Source organism: Pholis gunnellus, assembly GCF_910591455.1.
Source record: "Pholis gunnellus genome assembly, chromosome: 3".
Taxonomy (NCBI): Eukaryota; Metazoa; Chordata; class Actinopteri; order Perciformes; family Pholidae; genus Pholis; species Pholis gunnellus.
Window position 1 is genome coordinate 13311764 of NC_136529.1, and position 12406 is coordinate 13324169.

Below are 12406 nucleotides of genomic sequence, written 5' to 3' on the forward strand. Positions count from 1 at the left end.
GCTCAGATCTCAAAGCTATAACTATTGCTGTATCCATTAGTTGAGTATGTGCAATTATACATGTATTCACCCAGGTTTTTCATCTTTTATATATATATATGATTGGAGTTTCCTGATATTAAATTGTAATAACCATCTCTAAACAACCCGCCGACTGTCTGCCTGGTCTGTTTTTACAGGTTAAATGTACCTTCAAGAAACCTGCATCCCATCCAGGAGTGACTTTATTTACTAAATGAAAAGTCATTGTCAAAAATGTTTAACTGTAAAAGTAGATAATATGGTAGAAATGTCATCCCCTCCGAACAGTTATGTACAAACAATTGTCATATTTGTACGAGTGAAAAGGACAAGAACACTTCTGCCAAAGCCAAAGAGGACACCTGCTGGAATGTTGAAGAAAGTGCAAAACTAAACCGGCTTCATGATGTTAATCATCGCCTCTAATAAAACACTATTATCTGGGTTATGCTAATGACTCACTTCTAATTAAAGGATTCTCGCTTCTTTATATTCAGTCAACATATGTAAGAGGCCATTTTCAGTCCAACTATAAACTTGACTGCTTGCATGTTATTAGTCAAAGATATTTTGCAAGAGTTAAATAATTCTGCAGGTCCTTTAAGAGTGATAAAATAATCTCCTGTATTTAATTATATCTTAATGTTGAGCGCCGACGGGCTGACAATATCCTCCACAGAAGCAGTTACCAAAAACGTAACCCATGAATCTTGCTTTTTAATTTTTTTTATTGAAGTGAGGTTAACTTTTACCAGCAGACAAGTTGACTGAAACTTTCAGCAGAATTCTTACAAAATAAATGAAATAGTACAAACAAGTTTTGATCATTAGACGGTAGAAGTCTTGGTCAGACAATACAGTCTTTTCTCTTGTGTGGCCCGTGTCAGACACAGCTCACCTTCACTGATGCTGTCAAAGCTTTCTCACAAACTAAAATAAATCTTGTGGTTTTGGGAATTTTAATATCTTCCTCAAAAAAGAAGAAAAACAATGAGAACATGATACACAGGCAGTTCATAAACCTTTAATTTACAAAATAAAAGACACTTAACAGTCCACTATTCAGTTATCGTGGCTTCCTCTGGATTTGGAAGTTTCCTTTTAAGAGGAATAATATAGATCCCATTCCTGGCCTCCTTTAGTCTCCACCATCGTCCCAACCTGCAGAAAAACAAACAAACTTAGAGTCAGAGGTAACGGATACAATCAGACAACATCACCCAGATAGCAGCGCCTCACACCTTTGTGGAGAAAGTGAGTCATTGTCAATCATACATCGAACCATATTAGGTGGTTAAATACCACCGAATATCTAAAATGTTTGTGTGGGTTCCTTTCAAATCAACTGATGTCACCTCAAGCTACCATCACTGACAGATGAGAGATGGATAAACTCTGCCATCTAGTGGACATTTCAGTCCCTGAACATAAACCGGCCTTAAGTTACCTGTGCTCCTGTCCAACTCCTGCCACCAAGAACTGACCAGAGCTCGAAAACTTCAGACTGTTGACAAAACCGGACTGAGAGAGAAAGCAGAGGAAGAGACACAATGAGCTATTTTGAGACGGCCATTGTGTTTGACAGGAATTCATTGTGAATAATGTGTACATCTCGTGTAAACGTGACCATTTCCAAAAGAGCGGACGAAGAAGGAGCTTACCACTGGTACACTGAATAGAGGCTCCAGCTTGCGGTAATTCTGGCCACATTTCCACAGCTGCACCTGCGAGTTGTGTGAACCTGTACAGGAGAACAGTCGTAACGTTACATCACTACAGACAACAGGACATCTTAAGTGCAGCTAAGACAAACGTGAATGCATCAACTGCTCTACTTATAAGCGTGCAGGGCACTGAATCAGGTCCATGGTCGTTCATTTTATTGATAAAGTTTGCATTCGTAAAAGACATAATAAAGTCAATGTATGCGTGTATGTGAGGACTCTCACAGCCGTCAGAAGCACCTGAGGCGACGGTATCCGAGTTCTGAAGCGCCGCCACCGACGCGACCCAATGAGGCTGCTCCAGCCCCGCGTCACCGTGGCAACCGTGAGCCTTTTTCACCGTGCTGAGAGGCCTCTTCTTGTTGACACTCCAAAGAGACACCGAGCTGAGGTCGAACGGGAAAAAAAAATTGAGAGGAGAATGCGGAAGAGAACCATGAATGGATCTGGAACAACGCTGTAAAGAGTCAGACAATGTGAGACTGTAAGAGCCGCTTCCGTCTTACCCGTCATCGCCTCCCGTTATCATGTGCTCCTCGTTTATCAGCTGGATGCAATCAATTGAACCCCTGCAGGAAGACAGAATAGTGTCAAAGTGACAGATGAGCTGCTGCAACCACTACGGTCACAGTTCTGTAACAGTTAACTAAAACTAGTTTTGTCCAAAATCACTGCCACGGTCAACTCATCCACTACCTCTCCATGTAACAGACTCAAAGGTTTATCTGTAACTACTTCTAATTATGGCTGCTTTGTGACTGTTGACTTGTTATCAGTTTACTGCTAATAAAGCTAGCTAGACACTATAGTAGCTGTCTGGAGGGAATATAACACTCTACACGACTGTTGAATACTGCTGTAAATACGTATTCTACTCTTGTGGATGTATACGTTAACTGGAGTGAATTACCATTTTGTACTCCCCATTCAGACATATTATTCTCTTATACTTGTACAATACTGTAGCAACTCAATGTACCACTATTGTGGTATATTTTTCTCATTTGAAATTAACTTTTATTGAACTTGCCCCTGATGTCTTTTATCGATTTCCCCAACTATGCTTTCTTTTCTGATGCTCATGCTTAATGTTATATTATGTGCCGTCATATATGGTTGTTGACGTTCACCTGTTATTTGTTTATGCTCTTTGTGCATGACAATAAAGGTTTGATTTAGTCATTTAATCCTTGCCACTATTGTGTTTCTGATATATTATTAGTTTTGGAGCTGTGAGCGCTGCTACTTTCCATTAAGGGACTTCCTGGTTCAATAAAAACGTTAACCCGTCACCGCTAACTCACAAAATGTCTGGGTTGTTTTAACCTTGGAAAAGTAATACTTTTTTTACTTAATTATGAAACGTTTCCCTTAATAAATGTATGTGCAGCACTGTGGTTTTATACGGTTCTGACCACAGACAAACATGTGAAATGAAAAAGGTGCAAACGGAGACGTAGAAACAACGGCCGGACTCACTCGTGTCCGTGGAACACCAGCTGAGACTCCTCGGCTATCTTCCACACCCTCACCGAGCGGTCCCTCCCTCCTGCCGTCACACAGAGCTCTCGGCTCAGGCTGTCCAGTCCTGTGATAGCGTCCTGGTGCCCAAAGCTACAGCGAATCACAAGTTACAGTTAAATTCAAACTTTCAAGACAACTTCCGGCGTTGGGCGATGAGATAATCATTTATTTTCTGATTAGTTACTCACAGAGTTTCAACATATGCGTTCTCGTCCACATTCCACACCTTTACTGAGCGATCATGAGAGGCGCTGTACAGGTCATGAGTTCCCCTCCTGAATGAAAGACCCTGCGAAGGAACATACATTTGATGCGTTTCACAGGAGGTCCTCAGAGCGACAGTATCTACACATCTGGTAAGATGAAAAAAAGATTGTATTCCAGGTAACAGAGAGAAAGAGAACGTACCGACACAGGGCCCTTGTGTCCCGTGAATTTATATAGATGTTTACATGTTGCTGCCTCCCAGATCATGATCAGTTTGTTCATGTCTCCAGTGGCCTAAGAAATGTTGAGAAAGAAGATTCTTAAAACATCAAGTCACACTTTGGCAAACTGCTGGCAAAAGCAGGATGTGCTGAGAGAGTACTACTCACCAAGTATTTTCCATCTGATGAGATGGCCATACACAGGATATGGGCTGTGTGTCCAACATGCCGATCCTCTGTACCTTTCCTTCCACCAGGTATTGTGTGCAGTTTCTTCCCACTCTCAAAATCCCCTGAAGAAATAAGAAAAACACGGAATTAAGACCGACAAAACATTCAGTTTTCTTCCCCCTCAAATTTCATACATTCTTCCCTGAAGTATCAACAAAAGATTTTTTAATGTATACTAACATTTAATGATGGAGCAGTCTTTGGCAGCAGAATAGATGTACTTGTCATCAGAACTAATGACCAGACAGGTAATTGGAAGTTTGTGTCCTCTTAACACCCTGATCTCCGAAGCATCCGGTGGAATGAGCTAAAAGACAGAACAAAAATGAAACAGGAGTCAGTTTGTTCATCAGAATTACATTCTGTGGAGATTAAAAGGAATGAAAATGTCCATTCTTACATCTTTGGCAATGAGTCGCTGAAGCTTTCCTTTTTGTTCAAGCTGAGGGAAAAAAATTAAAGCATCACACACACACACACAACAAGATCAATAACTAGTGTATGGCAATTGATCAAACGTAATTAAATCCAAAAAAGAAAAACTATCTAAGATCATGACACAGGTTTAGTTCGGAAGTCAGTTGAGACACAATGAAGTAACTCATCTGGATAATGGTATCAGTTTAATAAGAGGACAATGTTTAGAGTGATTTAAGGAAAGTTTTGAGTCACCACAAAGTCACAAGCCATGAGATGTAGGCAGAATATGATGGAAACTACCATAAAGAAAAGGAGATACAGCTACAACAAAGACCGGAACCATTATTATAACTGGGTGATCAGAGAGTTTTAGCTTATTTTTCTCAATTTCACAAAAAAAAAAGGGGGGGGGGGGGGGGTACGACATGAATTGAAACAGAATAGAAACGTTAGAAATGGAAACGTGAGACTACCTCAGCATTATACCACACAAACACTATTTGTCCTACATTTGGTAGGTTTGGATCTGGTCACCATCATCATGTCCCCAGTGGTTTTACATTCTTTAACACAGAAGATGCTCTCACCACTTCTTCTTGAAGTCTTCCAGCAATCAGATCTTTCTCAAAGGAGTCATCTTCTGCTTTGTCTTCCTCTGATGAGATCAGATCACACAATAAATACATACATAAATACATACAGGCATAGAAGTACTGTCTCTTAGTTATGCTGTTTGGATGATACAAGTGTACCTTCTTCCTTTAGCTGTTCGAGGTAACGTTTGGCCAATCGAAGCTTCTTCTCCTGTGGTGTTTCGTCGTAATCATAATCTTCATTGGACTGTCTTTTCCTGGGCACTACATGACTGAGCGACAACAAACAAAGTCACAAATGTACAACTGCTTTCAAATCGGGACTACAAAGTGATCATTAATGCAGAAGCCGGAGTGAGCCCATGAGAAACTAACCCCTCTGTCTCCGAGTCGCTGGAAATCTCTTCGTTGTGTTTGGAGTTGGGTTTCTTGGCTCGTAGCTTACTTTTACCGCCCGAGTCCCCATCGCCCTGCAGCAGGAGTAACACAATGTAAAGGTTGTAAATGGCGTACAGTGATGCTGCATTAGTGGCCGAGTTAGAACAGCAGGTAAGACCAGGACCAGTCGCATGTGTTAACCTGCTGGTTAGCTAACGCTACTCGATTTAGCTTACGTGCTAACAGTCCAGTTCACGTACCTTTCGTTTGAGCGCCGCTGTATTTTTCCCCTTTTTGGCTAATTTGGGGTTTTCTTTCTTCTTACTAAAGAAAGACGAAGACATTTTGAAACGCGTTTCAAAGTAACCGCTGCCTGTAGTTAACTCCTCAACTTTCTAAGAGAGCAAGTCAACATTGGACCCACATGGGTTCACTTCAACCAAACTATGCAGCCGAAGTCACGGTTGAAGACGGACGCTGATTGGCTGATCGTCACAGTTCCTTCTACATGTCCCGCCTTTTGTTATAACTCTCAATTCCCATTGGTTAAACCACGAATTTAGATTAACAGGAAACTGTACAGTGGTAAAATACTTCCCTCGGGGAGTACGTTTTCGCACCTTTGTTCCGCACATAATTGTAAAAATATAAATTTCACAACGCAACCATATTGCACGCTTGTGTACCACACACAGTAAAACATAAATACAGCAGCAGCATTTCACACATATTTAACCGGGGAACTTTAGCGCGGCTGTTGAAAACTAGCCGTAATTGTATCGGGATCTATGTACTGTAGTACTGCAGTAGTACTACTACTTCCTCTACTACGCAGTATTTGCATGTACTGCGCTGTCTCTGTCCTCAGTGAGTGTGGTTACAGTTCATCCGTGAAGTAGAGCTGAACGGCCAGGTGAGCCTCAACTCGACCGTCTAACGTTAAATATCACGTGTATTTGATAATGTATTGAAAGACAGCTGGTATCAGTCAGAGGAGCTCCAGCTGAAGGCAATCTAGAAGCTAGTAGGAGGGGTTGAGGAGGGAGGAGGAAGGGGGGGGGTGCGTTGTGAACTAACTTTTCATTTGTGTCTCGAAAATGCACAGACAAACAACAACGTCGGTCGAATGAAAAAGTTTCCCTCAAAGTTTGACTCCCGTCTTGTGCCGGAAACAGCTGTGCTCGATGTGTCAACTGTTCAAATCTGTACTCTCCACAGATTTGTTTCACTCCCATGCCACCCAAGAGAGAAGCAGGGACGACTCCAACACAGCCGCCAGTCAAGATGATAAAAATCGGTAGTGACTCACAGGAGTTTGGCTGTGATCCAGTGGAGGATAAGTACAGGTTGGCTGAGGAGTCCAGCTACTCCCCCTTTCCCAACAATGAGGTGAGATATGCTGTTTTAATTGCAATTGTGCATAACAAAACAAACCTTGTTGTTTACCTCACTTGCACATTCGAGTTGTTTATGTGTTTTCCTCTCATTTGGCAGCATGAAACCATTGAATTTGATGAAGAAAATATTCCAAGCCCAGACGTCAGAACAGACACCATCAGCCTCCTGATGAAAATTGAGCAACTGCAGGCACAACTCAAGTATGAACGCAGATGTAGAATTCTGGCCGAGAGAGAACTGCGGGAGTTGAAAGGTGGGTGGAAAAAGGCGACTGACTTATTAATTAATATGCTAATTAACAAGACCACACAGTCCATTTACTCTATGTGACTGGGCAGGACATACCGCACACATTGGACTCTTTAAGTTTTATTATGGTGTGTTTTAGTAGAAACAAATCAAGAGAATAATGCATTACAGGTAATGCTTTATTTGTCGTGCTTGTAATCTCAAGAAACAATTTAGTTTGGTACTAAATAAAGGGAAATGGTTAACTGTTGCCTTCAGAGGTTTTAGTCCAAGCAAATCATGCAGAACATACACCTCTCTCCAGGCGAGCACACCACCAGAATTGAATGTCCAGAATTATCTGTTTTATATCGAGCGTTTCTTCCAATTGCATAATTATTTTCCAGAAAATGTTCAAGTAAATTATTAGAAAATTACAGACCTGTTAAAAAATGATTAATAAGTTTTGAGGACTCATCAAGCCCACAATGTCGGGAGATTAAAAAAACCAAACGGCAGTTAAATGAAAAATCTAAAGTTTGTGAGATACTTTTCAGAGTTTGGCTGTTCTTAGGTGGGACTCATGGCTTCTGCTAAAATCCATCTATGACCCTGAGCCTATGCTGTAAACATGCCATCTAATACTGTTTATTACACTATGAATGAACTTGCTCTGTTTCAGCCTTTCTTAAGTGCTTTTACACTTTTTACAGAGATGAACACTCTCATGATGCAGATGAGGCACACGGCACATGAACTGCGAGTCACTCTGGATCACGTTCTCCAAGGAGGCGAGGCGGCAGCAGCGCCGCAGACCTCTCAAGATGAAACCGTCTCTTTCCTGGCTGAGTCTGGGGAAGAGATGAGGGAGGACTTTAATATCCCAGAGGTCAGTGCTCTTATTCCATGTCTTCTAACAACACAATATCGTAGGAGAGCTTATCATACAATATTTCATCGCTCCTGCTTCAAGTGTTTGCTTTTTTTTTTTCAAGCTCAAGTAACAGGTATTGGACAATTTCACAAAAATGACGATGTATAAAGCTAACCTCTTTGATTTTGATTTTTCTCTCAGGAAGACGACAACTTCTTGTTTATCACTGAGCATCTTCGAGTACCAAAAAATCTTTATGTGCGCATCGCAGAGATCGCAGACTACAAAAAGTACACGTCAGCTCTGCTGATGATACTTTTTGACAGAGAAACGTTGGCCACGCACTCTCTGCAGGGCCGGAGGAACACCTTTACTGGAGAAGACTGCCACAAGCCTCAACTCCCCCCTGAGATCTTGAGAAGTCTAATTGGTAAGATGGAGAACATTTGGTGTCACTTTTTCTATCACACAGACTTTTTTTTTTGTAGATTTTGTATTTATCAATTTGAATATGGGAATTAAAACTTTTATCATGTTTCTTCTTCCAGGTCATGTGGCAGTCAAGTTCGGCGTTGAAAGCAGCCAAATAAAAATTGCAATCCGTACAAAGTTGAATAATGAGGACAAGCTATTAAAGAAGAGACTGGGTATGGGTAAAGCTGAAAACAAAGCTAGTATTGATCAAAGCCTTTGCCAAGATGCTTCACTCCTGCCTGAAAATGGAGCAATGGAAAATGATTCTCAGTTATAATCTTGAGTCTGCCTTCATCTGTTGGTCACCAGTTTTTCATTATCTGATAGTGTGACAGGTTGCCCTTTTAATCTACCTGTAGTTTATTCAGTATTGAAATCTAGTGCTTGAAGTTAGCTATTTTTTCCAACACTTTTTAGATTTTTTCTTTTTTCTTTTTTACAGCTGTTGTCTGTCGTTTGTTCCAAAAGTGTTAAATTTAATCTGGTGACCCAACCAATACTTTGGACAGCACTATAAAACGTTGCGTGTAATCGTCGGTGGTAAAAACGACCAAGTGTTCTTATTTAAGGTAGTAAGTGGCTGTGTCTAAATCTTCTGTGAAGTTGGCCTTTGTCAAACATTTATACTGGTTTCACTTTTCAATCGGTTGGCCTTTGCGTGTTTTTTAAAAGGTAGGACATTTAAAAATGTTTTAAATAATAAGGGTGATATTTGTACCCTGTTCATAACAAACTGTACACCAAGTGATACTGTGCTTCTAGAATAGTTTTTTTTGCAGTTGCAATATATGCTGTAAATTATATTTAACCTTCAAAAAGAAAAAAATCTATCACTTGTCTGTTTGTTGTGCTTAACTACGTATGGGACAATAAACTTTTGGAACTGATATTCTTCTGTTCTCTTCACTTGGACCCTTTCTTACATCGGCTCAGTTTAAGTACTGAACGCTCACATTGGCAATTTTGTTGCAGCAACCAACAGATGTCAGCGCTGAGCCCCGTTTCATGCTCTCCTGCAAGCAATGATCAACTTTCAAAAGACTGCAGCTGTTGTGAATTTAAGGTTTCTGTTTCTTGATTTAAAAAAAAAATAAGATGAAGAAAATACTACAGTTGTAAAATGCTGAATAAGACTGAAGAAATCCATCCAATACTTCAGATTATATGTATTCTCTCAGAAGCCCTGGAGAGGAGAATAGAGGAACATCTGTAAAGACAGAGGCATAGTGGACAGTGTGTGACAGTCACTGCCACATACTGACTGATGAGTGTGTGTGTGTGTGTGTGAGGGAGAGAGATGCTTAATGTCAGCGGGTGGCGGTTTGATAGAGTCATGTTGTCTTGAAAGATGTGATTTGAACAATCAGCAATTGTTGGCTCCTCCCCCCCTCCTCTCGCTCAACCAGCTGTGCTGTCTCAGCGGGCTCAGCACATCACCTCTCTCTGTCAGTGTGAATCTCCCTGGGGTCCGTCACCAAGGCTCGTACGTCTGTTTCTTTGGGGAAAGCTACCATTTTTTTCACAGTCTGTGAATAGCTCCTAATATATCTCTGGAAGGTGGACCAGCTCTCTTATACACCCGAAGACAACACCTGAATGCTGAGTTTGATTAAAGGATTCAGGGAAGAGTCATCGCCATGGAAAAACTCAACTTTACAAAACTCAGAGAAAACTTTGGAGGAGCTACAGACAGTTTTCAAAATGTAAGAGTTGTTTTTGTTTAGTTCTGCTGTTACAAGCAATATAAATGATAAATGATAAATGATAATTGATAATTAAATTAAAAATACAGTGGGCTCTTTGATGTTTTTTCCTGTAATGTTATCACTCCAAATGAGAGGTTTAGTTCTGTAGCATTTATTATAGATAATTTCAAAATGTCTCTATTATGTAAGTCTGAGGCTGAGGAAAAGACTGAGACAAGTTATTTGAGTCAGCAGAATTGAAGTTCAATGTTACAAATAATACATTGATTTGTCTTGACAAATTGAATCTATTATATTAACACAAGAGCCCTGAGACCTTTAACAACCCTCTGGGGTAACTGATAATATAAATCAGCAGTATCTAAAAAATACTAAAGGATTGCTAGTGTTTTTGAAAATGAACTTCTAGCATTACAAATGACAAACCGCACAATAAAGTCTTCACACATGATTGGAGATGGATGTATTTGCAGCCAAACCTTAAATAGTTTTGGGGTGTATTGCTATAAATGTGAGTTTACGTGAATGTCTTTGGTGAATATGATGGACTCTACTATTACAATATCCCCATTGCATCAACATGTTGCTGAATACAGGATAGAAAATCTACTGCAACTCATCAATGTCATTTTTGTGTCATTTATTCCTCAATGGGGCAAATTATGTCTGTTAACAGAGAGTAATGCAATACACATTTCAATATCTTATCTTTCACTTAAATTACATCTGAAACACATTTTGTTTCATTTTTTCATTATAATAGCACATTTAGTCACTGAGACATTTTAGATATTTAATGGTTATCATTTTGAAAATATACATTTTTTGCCTTACAATTGGTTATTGACATTAACAAAGGGTGGGATTATGGGGTTTCTCTGCATGGTAAATTCCTCTCTAACATGGATTTATGAGGGATTAAAAGACGTGCATAATTACCTCATCCTCATTATAATGTATAGTAACAGAGAAGAACTACAGCAGAGACTAAATCCAATTCATGTTTCTCTGTTGAATTAATGATTAGAAAAGGTTTTAGAGAACTAAATAAACTGAAAATGACTAGTGGCTGGCTAAGTGATCATCTCTCCAGGAGTAAAACGTGGGTTTAAAGCATGTAGTCGGTGGTGCAACATGATGAAAAATGAGGGCAGCCTTACATAATATGTATGAGAATGTACATGTACTAGTGCTTCCTGCGGATAAATCTCACTGGAAACATTGCTTGCCAATAGCTGTCCACCAGAGAAGATTACAGCATCAGTGGATCACTGGCAGGGAGAGAGCGCATGTATTTAGGACACAGCATCCTCCACAGACATACGTTTGAAACCTGATTATGATCATCAGCACAAGATGGTAGATACATGCATGGAGAGGTACATTAAAGATACTACAGAGGGAAGAAAAACTGCAAAAGCAACCATTCGAAAATGAGGATGTTTGAAATTTGCATTTGCTGTATTTTGTTTAATTAAAATGTACAGTGAACACATAATATATATTCAGTCAATGCTTTCTGGTTGTTTTTTATAAACTACACAATGACCGCAGGTCTAACCTGCCTTGGTAAGAGGTTTGCTCTTTGATGGTGCGGTGCAGGGTGACACTGAACACATACTAATCAAAGCAGCCACTTCCCCGCAGCTGGGATAAAACAAGCACACTCATTATCTTTCATTTCAAAAGGATGGGGACGGATGGAGGAGAGACAGGGTGTCCTCCATGAATTATTCCTATTGATTATGTCCTTCCCTCACTAGAGAGCATTCCTTCTTAAATATTCTCCCAAATAGTAATTGATTAACTTTCCAATATCTTTAAGGTGTGCATGTGTGTGTTATCTTGAAGGTTGTGAGGGTGCAATGAAGAGCTCTGGATGTTTGTATTTACCAATTATATCAAGCACTTTTGGTGGGATACATTTTAAGGAATAAAATGGGGATTCATAACTGTCTGTAATATGTAGTTACTGAATTACATTATTAATATCAGTTTGGGTACTTGCTCTACAAGTACCAATGAAATGGACAAGGGAAGCTCCACCAACTATACACCAACAGATTAGTTTACTTGTCATGGTTTGTACTACTCTAAAAAAACGGTATAATGTCTTCTGTGGCTCTGGAGGATGTCATAGTGATGTCATCAGGGTTCATTAAAGCCTGCATTAAAACTGGAGTTATAGTTTGAAAGATGGAGACCTTTTAAAGTCAGAGACGGTCTATTAGTTGCATTGTGGGAAATGTAGAATTCAACATTTTTGGAGATTGAAGTCAAGATATGTTAACTGCTTTGATTTTGAACATTCTTTTAAAATCGGTGTATCATGAGCCCCCTCACGTTCAAGTGCAATACTAAATTCCTTAAGTAATATGCTGGTCTGTTTACGTACATGTTAACCATA

At 39.8% G+C, this 12406-nt stretch overlaps 2 protein-coding genes across 3 annotated transcripts; one reads left to right on the forward strand and one right to left on the reverse strand.

Annotated features, from left to right (window-relative positions):
• Positions 1-1031: 1031 nt before the first annotated feature.
• rrp9 (ribosomal RNA processing 9, U3 small nucleolar RNA binding protein) lies at positions 1032-5748 on the reverse strand. 2 transcript variants are annotated; one of them, XM_079186540.1, is made up of 15 exons: positions 5580-5748; positions 5317-5411; positions 5101-5213; positions 4936-5003; positions 4329-4370; positions 4109-4235; positions 3866-3990; positions 3678-3770; positions 3458-3558; positions 3225-3359; positions 2252-2314; positions 1986-2131; positions 1683-1762; positions 1469-1542; positions 1032-1182 (listed from the first exon to the last, which is right to left on the reverse strand). In XM_079186540.1, exons 1-15 carry the CDS (start codon positions 5661-5663, stop codon positions 1080-1082), a joined length of 1449 nt encoding a protein of 482 aa, XP_079042666.1. In that variant the 5' UTR covers positions 5664-5748; the 3' UTR covers positions 1032-1079. The 2 variants fall into 2 exon arrangements, with proteins under 2 accessions (XP_079042666.1, XP_079042665.1); XM_079186539.1 differs by having other exon boundaries at positions 1971-2131.
• Positions 5749-6070: 322 nt separating this feature from the next.
• On the forward strand, positions 6071-9180 carry LOC306694067 (uncharacterized protein). The gene is made up of 6 exons (XM_079156779.1): positions 6071-6232; positions 6538-6708; positions 6814-6970; positions 7659-7834; positions 8021-8249; positions 8368-9180. The coding sequence occupies exons 2-6, from the start codon at positions 6553-6555 to the stop codon at positions 8568-8570; spliced, it is 921 nt and encodes a 306-aa protein (XP_079012905.1). The 5' UTR covers positions 6071-6232; positions 6538-6552; the 3' UTR covers positions 8571-9180.
• Positions 9181-12406: the final 3226 nt, after the last annotated feature.

Coding starts and splice junctions, on each gene's coding strand:
- rrp9 (XM_079186539.1), bottom strand. CDS start 5,663: ATGTCTTCGTCTTTCTTTAGTAAGAAGAAAGAAAACCCCAAATTAGCC. Junction 5,214..5,316: donor AGCGACTCGGAGACAGAGGG/GTTAGTTTCTCA, acceptor GTTGTCGCTCAG/TCATGTAGTGCCCAGGAAAA. Junction 3,360..3,457: donor AACGCATATGTTGAAACTCT/GTGAGTAACTAA, acceptor GATTCGCTGTAG/CTTTGGGCACCAGGACGCTA.
- LOC306694067 (XM_079156779.1), top strand. CDS start 6,553: ATGCCACCCAAGAGAGAAGCAGGGACGACTCCAACACAGCCGCCAGTC. Junction 6,971..7,658: donor AGAACTGCGGGAGTTGAAAG/GTGGGTGGAAAA, acceptor CACTTTTTACAG/AGATGAACACTCTCATGATG. Junction 7,835..8,020: donor AGGACTTTAATATCCCAGAG/GTCAGTGCTCTT, acceptor TTTTTCTCTCAG/GAAGACGACAACTTCTTGTT.